Here is a 15046-nt window from a genome sequence, read left to right on the forward strand (position 1 = left end):
TCAATAGTCTTTGCAGCAAGTCCAATAAAGCAAAATCAGATATTTCCTGAAATCCAGGACAAATGGCTACTAGTCCTGATGGCTATATGCTACCGCCAGTATCAGAGGCAGCATGCTTCTGTATGCCAGTTTGCTGGGGAACATGGCTGGGAGGGTGCAGTTGCTCGTATGTCCTGCTTGTGGGTTTCCAACCACAGACAGCTAGCTGGCCGCTCTGGGAACCAATTGCTGGACTAGATGGATGGTCCTTTGGTCTGATCCAACATGGCTCTTCTTACGTTCTTAAGTATTAGATAAAATTGCATGCAAAAATGCATGTATTAGGAGAAATATATGAAAACACATACTAATTTTCACGTAGGCTTTTAAAAACAATTTTGTGGACTGACTGGGACCCCAAGTGGGCCGGTTCTGGTCCACAGGACTGATGTTCTGCACCCCTGGTTTAAAGATCTTGTGCTACTCAGATTGTGGTCTTTAACCCAAGTGAAACTCTTCTCTGGAAAACTGGGGTGGCCCAGGTGATCCTTGGAAAGAAAATGGTTGGTTTCTGATGGCCTTGGTTTAATCGCAAGCCCCAGTGGCATTTTCTGAAAAATGAGAGCTGTTTATAGAAGAGTAAACACATCAGCTTCTTATCTCTCATCTCGGTTGGCTCCAAGGTAAGGCCGTGCTATAAAAAGACTGAGAATTATACATCCCAGTCCTAACTGCTATACCTTAACTGCTGAGAAAATGAATCTCACCCAGTTCCTTCTCCTGGCATCAGGTAAGTTGTGGTTACCCATGGTCCAATGAAGGCGGCTACGTTGGTGTATATCAGCCTTCCCCAACCTGGTGCCTTCCAGATGTGTTGGCTGGGGATGATGGGAGTTGCAGTCCAGCACATCTGGAGGGCATCAGGTTGCTTGCAGAAGGCCCGGGGTTCAATTCCAGGTAGGTCTGGGAAAGGTTCGGGCTCAGACCCTGGAGAGCGGCTGCCGGTCACTCAGGCAATTCTGAGCAAGGTAGACCAAAGGTCTGACTTGGGAGGACAAGGCAGCTTCCTATGTTTCTTTGAAATGTTACTGAATTCAAATTAAATGTGATTTGATTTGTTGAGGGTAAGAGGTTCTTTACTTTCTCTTTGTTTTAGCTCCACTGAACCAGCAGGATGGGTTGGGCTCTAGAACTAAACGTATCAAAAAGAATTCATGGGTTCCTGTTGTCTGCATAAATGTGCATCCATATGGACGGAGGGGTCTCCAGCATGGATTTTCAGCAGCTGACATGCCAGATAGCGACTCTCGTTCTCTGCATCTATTCTGCAGAGCACAGCTGAGAAACGGTGGCTTGCTGCCTCTCACTTTAAATAGTAATTCAGCTTGGGAGTGGAGATGGGAGCCAGCCGTGCTGTTTTGAAACTGTGCAGCTACACAGGAGCCTATTATTATTATTATTATTATTATTATTATTATTATTATTATTATTATTATTATTATTTTACATTTCTGTACCACCCAATAGCCAAAGCTCTCTGGTTGGTTTTCAAAGATTAAAAACATTAAAAGTACAATATAGAGATTAAAAACCATTTACATAAGAAACACATGAACAGACAATATACACAAAAGAAATATATAAAACAACTTCAAACAACCTCAAAAGCAAATAACTATAACCGTAAGACATTCCAGGATTGATTAAAACTTATCATATGCTGCAATACCTGGGAGAAGAGAAAGACTTAACCTGGTGCCGAAAAGATAACAGTGTTGGTGCCAGGCGGGCCTCAGGGAGATAATTCCATAATTTGGGGGCCGCCACCGAGAAGGCCCTCTCCCTTGTCTCCTTCTTCTGAGCTTTCTTTGGTGTAGGCAGCTGTGGGAGAGCCTTAGATGTTGAGTCTAGTATACAGGTAAGTTCATGTTGGGAGAGGCACTCTGTCAGGTACTGTGGTCCCAAGCTGTGTAAGGCTTTATGGGTTAAAATCAGCACCTTGAATCGGGCTCGGAAACATACAGGCAGCCAGTGCAAGCGGGCCAGAGGCAGTCTTATATGTTTGGACCTTCTGGTCCCCGTTATCAATCTGGCTGCTGCATTTTGCACGAGCTGCAGCTTCTGAACTGTCTTCAAAGGCAGCCCCATGTAGAGTGCATTGCAGTAATCTAACTTGGAGTTTACCAGAGCATAGACAACTGAAGCCAGGTTATCCCTGTCCAGATAGGGGCGTAGCTGGGTGTAAAGGAAGGCCAGACCTCTGGGCTCAATCAGCCCTCCTTGATCCACAGCCCTCCTGTCCCTCCAGACCAACTCAGTTTGGCCTGCAGGCATACCCCAACCCCCTCCCTTCCCAGAGGAGGAGACAGTAGCCACTGAATGTAGCACTGACCCAGAAAAGAAATAGCAGCAAGGATTTTGAGGTAGATGTTTATTCACTAATAAGGGGTAAGGGAATGAGAAGAGAGGCAAGACAAAGTACGATTTAGAATTTCCCCAAATATCAACTCCCCGTTTGGAAACCCAACACAGACGAAAACAAGAAAAGACTACATAACCCTATCTACTCACACCTCTGAGTAGGATCCTTAGTTAATGCCAGCATTCCAACACCTTCCACCTGGACCAGATGGAAACCAACAGATAAAGAAGAGTGGCCACAGGGCTCTTTTTATCCCATCCCAAACCCAGTCCTTTGCTCTTTCATCCCCCTTCCCTCCCTCAGGGAGGATGAGCTGGGCTTTTTCACACCTCCCCAGCTGTGCTGGCCTCTTGGCAGGCCAAGTTGTTTTACGACCTTGGGCTCCTGTCCTGATAAGGTCTCTGCCCTGGAGCCTTCCATCCTGGTATGCCCACATCTCTTCCTCCAGGTGTCTGGATTATAAATCTTACCAGATCCCACTCTCTTTCCTACCCTAAATCTCTAAAACACCATCTAAAACTATGCAAGGTAAAATTAACTCTTTCCCGCCACCACTTTGGCCCCATAGGCCTTCTCCTTGACACCTCCCCCCATAAGATGAAAATTACGGGGTTTGCCTCTAAATTTCAGCTAGGCAACACTCTCTTTAGCTCAGTCACTCTGGTAGACTTTAGACAACCCATCGGCCGCTACATTCTCTCGCCTGGAAATGTGAGTCACTGAAAAATCATAGTCTTGCAGGGCTAAGCTCCAGCACAACGGTTTTTGAATTGTATTTTTTACTTTAGTCAACCAACACGGGGGAATGGTCTGTTTGGAACCGAAAAGGCCTCCCCCATAGGTAAGGTCACAATTTCCTAATGCCCACACAATAGCCAAACATTCCTTTTCGATTGTGGCTAGATTAGGGATGTACGAAAGTCACTTACCTTTTCGAAGGGTGACATTCGCGGTGGGGGGGAGGCGCTCCATCCCTCCCCCCGAAATTCTCTCCGGCCAGCTCCGCTCCATGGAGATTCCGCAGAGCTGCCGGCCGGGGCCGCCCGCAGCCAGACATCCGGCCGCTGGGCAGCCTGCAGGGATGCAAATGGCAGCGGCCATAGCCGCCACCATTTGTGTCCCTGTATTTTGCCGTGATAGGCTATGTAAATATTTACGTAGCCTATCACGGCAAAAACAAACAAAAAAACAGCAAACGCAAATGGCAGCGGCTATGGCGGCCGCCATTTGCGTTCCCTTCCCCCCCCCCGTTTTAGCCTACATAAATATTTACGTAGGCTAAAACGGCGGAAAAAAGGGAACGCAAATGGCAGCTGCCGTAGCCGCTGCCATTTGCGTTCCCTTAGTTTTGCCATGATAGGCTACGTAAGTATTTACGTAGCCTATCACAGCTATATGGAAGAAGCAAATGGCGGCCGCAGACGTGGCCGCCATTCGCAAGTCAGCACGGATGGCAGCAGGTAGGTGCTCCGTTCCGGGCCCATTTCGCGGGCCAAGGGGGCTTTGTTCCGCCACGGATTTCAGGGAGCTGAATGCACTGGCATTCGGCCTCACCAAGATCCGTGGCAGAATTCTCTGACATCCCTAGGCTAGATTCTTCTCCCTGGGCAATAACTTTTTGCTAAGGTAAGCCACCGGATAGAGAGTTGCCTCCTCCCCAGCCTGTAGCAAGACAGCCCCCAACCCAGTCTCAGAAGTATCAGTCTCTGGCATAAAGGGCTGTTCAAAGTCAGGGGCCTTCAAAACAGGAAAATGTTTCAATCAATGTTTCAATTCGTCAAAGACTCTCTGGCACTGTTCTGTCCAGCGTACCTTAATAGATTGCCGTTTTTTTACATAAGTCAGTCAGGGGGGCTACCTCAGCACTAAAGTTGGGAACAAAATGCCGATAGTACCCCGCCAATCCCAGAAAGGATTGCACTTGCTTTTTGGTGGTAGGTATGAGCCATTGTTGTACTGTCTCTGCTTTAGCTTCCAGGGGTTTTAGGCTTCCACTGCCAACCCTGCGGTCTAAGTAAGTCACTTCTCCTCTCCCAAATTGACACTTGGTAGCCTTAATAGTCAAAACCAGCCCCTTTCAGGCGTTGCAACACCTGACAGACATGGGCCGAACGCCCTTCTGAGGTTGAACTGAAAATCGCAATATCGTCCAGATACGTACAAGCAACCCCCACCAGCCCATTCAGCACTCCATTAATTAGCCTCTGGAACATCATTGGCACCCCCTTGAGGCCAAAGAGTAAACAGTGAACTGGAACAAACCAAAGTGGGTGCTAAACGCGGATTTTAGAGAAGCATCTTCATTCAATGGGACTTGCCAGTACCCTTTAGTCAAATCTAAGGTGGAGACGTATTTTGCCCCAGCCAGCAGCTCTGTCAGTTTGTCCACACAAGGCATGGGGTAGCTATCTGCCTGAGTAACACAAGTTATGGCTCTATAGTCAACACAGAACCTCAACTTCCCCCCCTCCTCCTTTTTGTTTACCAACACAATTGGGGAAGACCAGGGGCTTTGACTCTCTTTAATCACCCCCAGAGCCAATATCTCTTGCAATTCCTTAGCCACAACCTCTGCATGGCGCCCCATGGCTCTATAGCGGGGAGACTGAATGGGTGGATGGTCTCCCATGGGGATCGAGTGGCAGGCCAAAGAAGTCCATTCTGGAGCACTAGAAAAAAATTATGGAATTTGCCTAATAATTCTTGTAGCTGAATCCTTTGTCTGTCTCCTAGGATCTCAGGCAGGGGTATCTCAGCCACCCCTCCTCCAGTAAGTCCACCACGTGCCCCATCTCTTTGGCTTTGGCCCCAATTGTCGTCATCCTCCCTCTCTCCTGGAACGGCTTCATCATATTTACATGATAGACTTTAGCTCTCTTGGAAGAGTCGGGGAGGGGGGTGTCAGTAAATAATTCACAGAGTTCATACGTTGTTCTACCACTAGGGGGCCCTCCCACCTCACCAACAGCTTATCTGGTTTTGTTGGTTTCAATACCAAAAGCCTATCTCCTGGCTGGAACACCCTCTCTCTGGCCTTGGCATCATACCAGGTCTTCTGACGGCCCTGGGCTGCTGTCAAATGAGTCTGGGCCATCTCTCCCACCTTCTGCAGGGTATTTTGCAGCCGCTGCACATATGCCACCAGAGAGGTGGGGATCGACGCCAGCTGCCCCTCCCACTCTTCTTTGAGCAAAGCCAACGGTCCCCGCAGTTCTCTTCCAAACATAAGTTCATTTGGGGAATAGCCTAAGCTATCTTGGGGCGAGTCTGTATGCAAACAACAAAAAGGGCAGTGCTTGATCTCAGTCGGTGTTATGGGCTAAGGCATAAACCTTCAACATCTTCCCTAAAGTCTGATTAAATCTTTCTACTAATCCATTGCCCTCATGATGGCATGCTGAGGATGTACAATGCTGAATTTCTCCCATAGTCTCTTCATTAGCTGTGACATGAAACCAGAGCCCAAGTCGCTCACCAAAGTCGGTGGCATTCCTAATCGAGCAAAAACAGCTAACAAAGCTTTAGCAATCCGAATGGAGGTAATTGAAGTCAAAGGTATGGCTTCCGCATACCTGGTGGCAAAATTTACAGTAGTTAAAATAAACATCTTCCCGGCCCGGGTGGGTGGTGAAAAAGGTCCCATAATATCTATTCCCACTTTCTCAGAAGGCTCGCCTACAACCGGTGACGGCTGGAGGGGTGCTTTTGGCTGATCTCATGGGAACCCAACTCATTGGCGAATCTCACAAGTGTTGCAATATTTTTTCACCTCATCCGCCACTGGAGGCCAGTAGGATCTGGTTCGCGGGATGCCCAAATGGCCTCCCCACACCGTCTCATGTGCTAACTGGATTACTCAGGAGTGGTAGGTTTTTGGGACCACCAGCTGCTTCCTTAACACCCCCCCCCCAGCCGCTTTGGCTGCAGATTCTCTGCACAGTAGCCCCCGTTCCCAAAGGAAGCAGCTTGTCCCTATGCCAAGGGGCTCTTGAGCAGCTTTCTCTGCATCCTGGTGGCAAGTCTGTAAATTGGGATCTTCTTTCACTGCTCCTTTAAAGCCCAGTGCCTCTTCCAGATCTAAGGGGCCCCCTTCCCTTCTCACTTCCTCCCTGATGGGTGGTTTTGTCATACTGATGACAATGCGCCCCAAAACTCCGGATGACCACACTCAACCATTTCATGTAGATGTTAAATAGCATGGGGGACAGAAGTGACCCCTGCGGAACCCCATACTGGAGAATCCACAGGGCTGAGCAGTGTTCCCCCAGCACCACCTTCTCAAGCCGACCCTCCAAGTAGGAGCGAAACCACTGCAATGCAGTGCCTCCCACTCCCAACGCAGACAGTCGTCCCAGAAGGATACCATGGACGATGGTATTGAAAGCCTCCGAGAGAGCAAGGAGAATCAACAAGGTCACAGTCCCCCTGTCTCTCTCCCGACATAGATCATCACACAGGGCGACCAAGGCTGTTTCCGTGCCCAAACCCGGCCTGAACCCCGACTGAAATGGATCGAGATAATCAGTCTCATCCAAGAGTGTCTGGAGCTGGTTGGCAACCACCTGCTCAAGAACCTTGCCCAGGAAAGGAACATTTGCCACTGGCCTAAAATTACTAAGATTTTCCTGGTCCAGGGAGGGTTTCTTTAGGAGTAGTCTCACAACCACCTCTTTGAGGCGGCCTTGGGACCACCCTCTCTCGCAAGGAGGCATTAATCACCTCCCTGGCCCAGCCAGCTGTTCCTTCCCTGCCAGTTTTTATAAGCCAACAGGGGCAAGGATCCAGTACGGAAGTGGCTGCATGAACCAGTCCAAGCCCCTTTTCACATCCTAAATAAATACATATATGCATTGTTTGTGGGGGATTTTGCCAATCCAAGATTTTGCCAATCCAAGAGGTCCCAGGAACTCTCGCAACGGGAGCTGTCAGGAAGGGCGGGGACAACATTTGGGTGATTGTGCATGTGACAAAGCATATGACCCTGTATGCTTTGCGATGTTGCAAGCGATTCTGGGCACACCTCTCGCATTATACGCGCCACTCAAGGGGAGTCGCTAAAATGTTGGAATCCTCAAGGAATCACTCAGGTGGCTTGCTGGCCGGCTTGCTTGTTCCATTTATATCCCGCCTTTCTCTCTGAGGAGCCCGAGGCACTGTACACGATCCTCTTCATTTTATCCTCACAACAGCCTTGTGAGGTAGGTTAAGCTGAGAGTCGGTGACTGGCCCAAAGTCACTCAGTGAGCTTCATGACAGAGTGAAGACTCATGGATCTCCCCCATCCCACTCCAGCATTTCAGCCACTGCACTACAGTGGCTCATGCAATTGGGCCAGCTCTAATCCTGCTACATATCTTAACCCAGTAATTCCCAAACACCACTGGAAGGGCTCAGATGCAATGCCAGATGAAATGGCCTGCGTAATGGCAGGCTCCTGTGAATCTAAAACAGCCGCACACAGAGGAGGCTGCATGCTGTGACTCTGAATGTCCCCTGTTCTGGCCGTGACCCCTTTTATCCAATCAGTCTCTCAGTGGGGTAGATAATCAGCCACACCTTGCCTTGAGTTTGATTGGATCGCTCTGAATCACGCTCTGCTCCAGGAGTCTGCCAATTTATTTATTTATTAAATTTATTAATCGCCCATCTGGCTGGTCACCCAGCCACTCTGGGCGATGTACAATAATAAAAACAATTTAAAACAATAAAATTCTACATTTAAAAACATATTTCTAAAAATACCCTAACCCACCCCAAATGCCTGCCTGAACAACCATGTTTTTAATGCATGACAGAAGCTCATTAAAGAGGGGGCATGGCGGAGTTCCCTAGGGAGGGAGTTCCACAGAGTGGGGGCCACCACAGAGAAGGCCCTCTCCCTTGTCCTCACTGGTCTAGCTGTCCTGGCTGATGGGACAGAGAGGAGGCCATCCAAGGCTGATCTTGTTAAGCGGCCTGTCTGGTGTTGCTGGAGGCGCTCCTTGAGATATGCTGGGCCGGTACCATATAGGGTTTTAAAGGTCAAAACCAACACCTTGAATTTGGCCTGGAAGACAACTGTCTTCCTGGATGCCTTTTTGCTCTGAGCTTGTTTGCTTCTACTCCAGGGTCAGTGGCTCATGCAAAAGCAGAGTGGGTATGTTCCTTTCTGACGCAGGTAATCTGTAACCTTGCAGGTTTTAAAAGGGAAACTTTGGGAGTGGAGCCCCCCCACCCCCCACCCCACACTCCTGTTTTAGCTTAGTGGAGGGAGAAGTGCTTTTCAGCTGTCAGATGTCTGGCTAACACAGATCTTCTTGTGGCAAGTTTGTGTCTCCCTTCTAGTGGGCTCGGCTACCGCTTCCCACCGGAACTTGTTGCAGTTCAGCAACATGATCAAGTGCACCATCCCGGGCAGTGACCCCCTGAAGGACTACAGTAACTATGGCTGCTACTGTGGCTTTGGGGGCAGCGGCACACCGGTGGATGACCTGGACAAGTAAGCCAGTTCCTTGCCTCTGCACCCCTCCCCACCCAGGCCTCACACTTCTTCATTTTATTAAGGAGAACCTCTTAAAAACAGCTACTTAGGGCGCAATCCTATGGGGATAGGCGGCCGCCTCCAAACTTGTAGGCTACCGCCTATCCAATGCAGGGCAGGAGAAGTGTGGTAGGGGTCGTCCCCTCCACGCTTCAGCCGCCCTGCATTTGCGGCTACACAGCCGATTTCGACTGCCTGGCCACGGGAAGGCAGAGCGGGGGAGGCGGCTGCCAAACAACGCATAGGATGTGTCGTACCAGCATTTCCGCCTTCCCTGCCCCGGAACGCCCTGTTTTTGCTGCCTTGCGCTCCTCTCCCGAGTGCAGAGCCGTTCCGGGCTGCCTGAGAGGCAGCGCGGGAGGGGGGGATGGTCAGGTCTCTGGGAACCGACCTCAGAGTGCGGGCTCCGTGGTCGGTTCCTGGAAACTGATATATCCTACGGCTGTCTGGCCGCTGACTAGTGGCCATATGATTGCTCCCTCCGAAAGAGTAGCCATGAAATAAGATCTCCTGGAGTGTATGACAAGTATGTATTTATTTTATTTATGACTACCCACCTTTTTTCCTCTTGCAAGGAAGCCACGATGGCTAACATTGTCCTCCTCCTCTCCATTTTGCCCTCACAACAACCCTGTGAGGTAGATTAGACTGAGAGTCAGTGACTGGCCCAAAGTCACCCAGTGAGCTTCATGGCCGAATGGGGACTAGAGCCTGGATCTCCTGAGTCACGGTTAAACACTAACCATTACACCATGCTGGCAGTCCTGCCTTAAAAAAATATGCTTCTAACTCCAAGAGCCATAGTTACCGGCAGGAATGGATAAACCTGCCCATTTCAGTTTCACTCCTTTTCTTATTTTTCCAATCTTAACTTCAATTTGTCTCAAACTTTGAGAACTTCTCCAATCTTACATTCAGTTTGTCCCAAAATTTGACAATTTTTTAAAGTGTGCATGAACATTCATAAACATTTTTCTTCACATTTCTCTTAATGTGCACATTCTTTGCAAGCAATTTCCCAAATATAATGCATTTTGAAATGTCATTTTCCCTAATATATGCACCTTACTGCACATTTTTATTGGAAAATTCCATTGTAAATTTCAAGCGAAGTGCAAAGAGTTTTGGTTCACATAATGGCTCAAAAGTGCAAAAATGGGTCCGTTCACATTAACATGTGAGCTGAATGAATTTCTCCCATTCCTTGTTACTGGAAAGTCTCCATCTGGTCCAGAGTCTTATGCTCTTGGACATACCCATGGAGAATAGACGAGGAAGTTGAGTGCAACTTCCATGTTCATGGGGGAGCGGGTGCAGAGGGGAAGTATCTCTCTCTCCGTCTTTTTTCTTTAGTTTTTTTTAAATATACATACATGAATTTGTATATATCCTTAGCAATGGATACTTATGAAATGCATATGTATAAAAATACAACTTTCTAGCTAGTATACATAAGCTTCAACAAAAGTGGACCACATATCCAAATAAGTATGCATTTGAAGGTGGTGTCTACGTGCCACTGTTCAAATAGGGAAAGCATGGTAAGGTCTTCAATCCAATGCATTATTGGAGATGAGCATTTATTCTCCCAGTGTTGTAATATCAGTGTTTTAGCTGTCAAAAGGGCGTGGAGAATCCATTTTCGCTGACCATTTGTTAATTTCCACAAAGCAGGTAAGGGAGGTGGTGTATTTCTGAGTCCCAGATTCTGGAGACAAGCACCAGGGAGTGGCCTCACATTGTACTAATGGGCTTCTTGGCAGCATCCCGGCGACTGCCGTTCTCATCATAATGCTGGTCTCAGGTTTAGAGATATCTGGTGTAGACACAACGGATAGATCAGCCTTTCCCAACCTGGTGCACTCAGGACGTGCCAGACTACTACTCCCATAATCCCCCAGTCAGCAAAGGAAAGATAAAGCTATCAAACTAGGCCTATGTTCACCAGTTGCTGGGGAACATGGGGGGGAGGGTGCTGTTGCACTCATGCCCTGCTTGTGGGTTTCCCATGGGCAGCTGGATGGCCACTGTGTGAACAGAATCCCAGACTAGTTGGACCCTTGGTCTGATCCAGCACAGCTCTTCTTATGTTCTTATAGGGGAGGATGGGGAAGGGTAGGGTAGAGAGACATTTTCACCCTCTCATCATTCTCAGATTTGGGATCAGCCAATGATATTGGTTGCCATCTGGTTGGCCAACATGAGAAACATGATGCTGGACTAGATAAACCTTTGGACCATCTTTGAGCCATGCGGTGTTTATCGAGCTGAGTGAATCAGTCTGAACATTTCTGCTTTTCGAGCAGGTGCTGTCAGATTCACGACCACTGCTACATCCAGGCCAAGAAGCATCCTAAATGTAGATTCCTTGTGGACAACCCTTACACGAAGCCCTATGCATATAGCTGTTCTGGTGGTGATATCACCTGCAATGGTAAATGTACCCTACGCTAGCATGTCTCCGACTGTGGGCCTCTATGCTCCTGCCCACCCGATACCCCCAGCAGGAGGCAGGGATGACAGAAACTTGCAGTGTGGAGTGGGAAAAGGTGACAAGTAATGTGTGAAAGGAGAAGTGGGGGAAAAGACAGGAGAGGAATTAGGAAGAATAGTTTGAGTGGCACGTGTAGGGAGGCAGAAGACAATATAAAACAAAACATCTCCAATTAAAGCCTTTGGATCGGCAAAATTCTGCCTGAAACAGAGAGACTGAAGCAATGTCTGTACTTCACTTGAGGAGAGCTGAATTCTGGAACTCTCTTCTTCAAGGAAAAGAATTTAGCTATTTCCAAAGAGGGATTGGTCATCAATATAAAATGATAATGCCAAACTCGGCTTCCATCTGCCACCATTTTGTGACTGGCTCTGCCCCAGCGACACCATTTTGCTTTGGTCACCTTCAGCTCTCCCAAGGGGGCCTGGGGCTAGAAAGTTTGAGATCTGCTGCCTTACACCATACTTTAGCTTTGCCAGGGGACAGGTGTTTGAGAGCAAGGCACATTCAATGCGAACTAACAAAGGGCTGGGTGTGCCCGATCTCATCTGATCTCGGAAGCTAAGCAGGGTCAGCCCTGGTTGGTACTTGGATGGGAGACCGCCTGGGAATCAGGCTTCCTGCACTGAGCAGGGGGTTGGACTCGATGGTCTTGCAGGCCCCTTCCAGCCCTATGACTCTACGATTCTGTGATAATGCCCTCACTGCCTCCAGTGATCTCCCTTCTCACACCATTGTCCCCAGCAGCTCTTGCCCCTCCTCCTCCTCTTCTTCATCATGGCTGCCACTTGCTTGCTTGACAGGCAGAGAGCCACTGAGCAAGTAGGCTGTGGCATCTCCTCCTCACCACCTCCGTTGTCTGGGCCAGAGCGAGAGGCCAGTGAACAAGCCATTTCCAACGGGGGAAGAGAAAGACCAAGTCCAGTGGGCTCTTGGTCAGCGGGCCCCTGCTTGGGTGTGGGCCCTCAGCAGATGCCCTAGTATACCTACCTTTGTTCAGCAGCCGAGCAACTGTGCAGCTGTGCATGCAGCCGGTTCCACATTAAATCCCTGAGATTTCCAGTGAAGAGATCTCCAGTAGCGGGGCTCGGAGGATTCGGCCTTGGACAGCCATTCCCAGTGAGAGTAGATCAGCCTTCCCCAGTCCGATACCCTCCAGTTGTTTTGGTCTACAATTCCCAGCATTCCTGACCATTGACCACTCTGGCTGGGGCTTATGGGAGTTGAAGTCCAAAACGTCTGTAGGGCACCAGGTTGGCAAAGGCTGGAGAAGACAATACTGGGCTAAACCAAAACTCTTAACTACTTAAGACAGGCCAGATGTGGCCCCACCGCCCCCTGCTGTCACCCCAAATTGTAAAATAACATTTAAAAACCTTTAAAAAAAATCAAAAAGTCTTCCAGAGCAGCTGTCAAGTGCCCAAAGGGTCAAAATTAGCTTCTTTGCAACAAATGTTGAGCCTTTTAGCGCTCCACCAAAGGGGTCAAAATTAGTTTGCCAACAACCTACTTTTGGCGCTCCATAGTTGCTCTGGATGCCTTTTTTAATTTAAAAAAAATTGGCACCACGGGGGGGGGGGGGGGGGAGCTGCAGTCTGCGGGAGGAGGGAGGTTGTCCAGGGAGCAAACATGGCCCTTGGACCTCCAAAGTCACCCAAAGCAGAGAACCAGTTCATATTTATATATGAGTTCATATTTTCCTTCTCTCCCTCCAGACGACAAGGATGAATGTGCGGCGTTTATTTGCAACTGTGACCGCAGTGCAGCCATCTGCTTTGCAGGGGCTCCATACAACAAGGAGTACAAGAAACTGGACAAGAGCAAATACTGCTCTTGACGTTTGGGTTGCCCCAGTGAAGGGAACTTCGCACCCTCTCACTCACGTTGATTCGCTGGGCAGGACTTCAAACACACCTTCGTGTGTCGTATGACGGATGGAGACAGGGGTAAAAGTGGGATGTTTTGTGTTTTCTACGGCAAAGGGATTGCTTCCATCCTGAGTAATAAAGTCAGGCATCAAAAGTCGTGTTCTTTTTCTCAACGCCCCGCCTTGCCGCTGAAGTCAAGATGGCCTTTCCAAATGCTCCAACTCATTCCATGCAAGGTTTCCATGTTTGCTGTTGGGCAGATTAAAGAATACCCTGATGAATTACAGACAATAAGCAGTTCAAAGGGCTTATTGTGTCTTCTTTCTTAAATGTCTTACAGTTGGTTTGTTCATTTATTTACTTATTTTAATTTACATTCCACCTTCCTACCCAAAAATGGCGCTCAAAGTAGTTATCAATAGTATTCAGATAAACAAAAGCTTAATTCAAACAAATAAAACAACAACAAAGAAATAAGCAGCACCAACTAATTAAAAAAAAACCTTCAATAACAGACCAAAAGGCCTGCCCGAATAAAAATGTCTTTGCCTGCCAGCAGAAGGATAACAGAGAAGGAGCCAAGCAAGCCTCCCTCAGCAGGGAATTCCAGAGCCTGGGAGCAGCCACTGAGAAGGCCCTATCTTTTGTCCCCACCTAACATGCCTCTGTTGGCAGTAGGATGGAGAGAATGGCCTTCCCTGAAGATCTTAAAACCCAGGCAGGCTCATATGGGATCTCAAAGACTTCACTCTCTCAACGTTTTCTGTGGATTGCCATTCATGTGAATCCAACTATCCGCTGAGAATTTTCCTTTTTTGAGAAATTAGACACTACATCCATCCTCAACAACTTTATGGGCAAAGCTGCCAAATCAAAATATGAACAATCAGCTAATACTGGGCCAATCACTGACTAATCTAACTTCACAGGGTTGTTGGGAAGATAAATGGAGAGGATTATGTATGCCGCCTTGGAAGGATGGCAGGCTAAAAAAGTAATAAATGAATATCTTCTGTCGCTGGTCTGGCCTTTCCCTTCCCTCAGCCTCTGCTCTTGGTTCCCACTTTCTCTGCTCTCCCTTCTCCTCGGCCCCATCTACACAAGCCATTTACTCCAGGGCGGCTGTGATTCGAGGTCCTCCAGGACGTACGACAGAGTTGCCACTTTGCAGCCAAACCAGGGTTTTCACCCAGAAAATGCGGATTTCCAAAGAGGCGTTTTGCTGCAATGTTTTTGGTTTGCTTTGGGTTTCCCATGGCTGAGAGCTGTCTGAACCTTCCCCAAACCTACTTCGCATTGTGTGGTGGACGTGCCTAGTGCTTGTGTCACTCTGTGACACCCCTTCACATCTCCCCGTTCCTTCGCGGCTGCGCAGTTACAGAGGCACAGAGATGCGTGCTCATTTCTTCAACCACACCTTCAAACACCTTTGCAGCTTCGTATCTTCGCAATGGCTGCTTTGGAGTCAGTGGCCAAGGGCTGAGGGGGTATCGGGGGAGCAGAAGGTCCAGGACCAACTTTGCTCCAGCCACCATTTTGGAATGCTGGATAGGCACGTACTATGGGCACACGCCTTGGCATGTGTGAACCATCGCAAGAGTCTCGGGCTGGAGAACTGCCCAACAGTTGGCATAGTAACGAAGGAGCAGATCACCCACATTTTACCTAACGAGAAACGGACAGACACAAAAGAACCCCTAAAATACAAAACCCAAAGTGTCACACCCCACCCTCACGTGCCTGCGCAGCTGCGCATTGAAATA

General features: G+C 48.5%; 2 protein-coding genes across 4 annotated transcripts in view; both read left to right on the forward strand.

Moving 5' to 3' along the window:
• Positions 1 to 8721, forward strand: part of NIPSNAP1 (nipsnap homolog 1) — a 52980-nt gene extending 44259 nt beyond the window's left edge. The window contains exon 11 of the mRNA XM_084819387.1: positions 8708 to 8721. The gene's annotated coding sequence lies outside the window, so the exon portion shown is untranslated. The remainder of the gene's footprint in view (positions 1 to 8707) is intronic.
• On the forward strand, positions 641 to 14300 carry LOC146336229 (phospholipase A2, minor isoenzyme-like). 3 transcript variants are annotated; one of them, XM_084819393.1, is made up of 4 exons: positions 641 to 769; positions 8708 to 8879; positions 11228 to 11355; positions 13131 to 14294. In XM_084819393.1, exons 1-4 carry the CDS (start codon positions 736 to 738, stop codon positions 13250 to 13252), a joined length of 456 nt encoding a protein of 151 aa, XP_084675519.1. In that variant the 5' UTR covers positions 641 to 735; the 3' UTR covers positions 13253 to 14294. The 3 variants fall into 3 exon arrangements, with proteins under 3 accessions (XP_084675519.1, XP_084675520.1, XP_084675518.1); XM_084819394.1 differs by lacking the exon at positions 641 to 769 and adding an exon at positions 1112 to 1354; XM_084819392.1 differs by lacking the exon at positions 641 to 769 and adding an exon at positions 3725 to 3861 and having other exon boundaries at positions 13131 to 14300.
• Positions 14301 to 15046: the final 746 nt, after the last annotated feature.

Source organism: Heloderma suspectum, chromosome 13, assembly GCF_057233095.1.
Source record: "Heloderma suspectum isolate Gila_16-S chromosome 13, 16-S_ref, whole genome shotgun sequence".
Taxonomy (NCBI): domain Eukaryota; kingdom Metazoa; phylum Chordata; class Lepidosauria; order Squamata; family Helodermatidae; genus Heloderma; species Heloderma suspectum.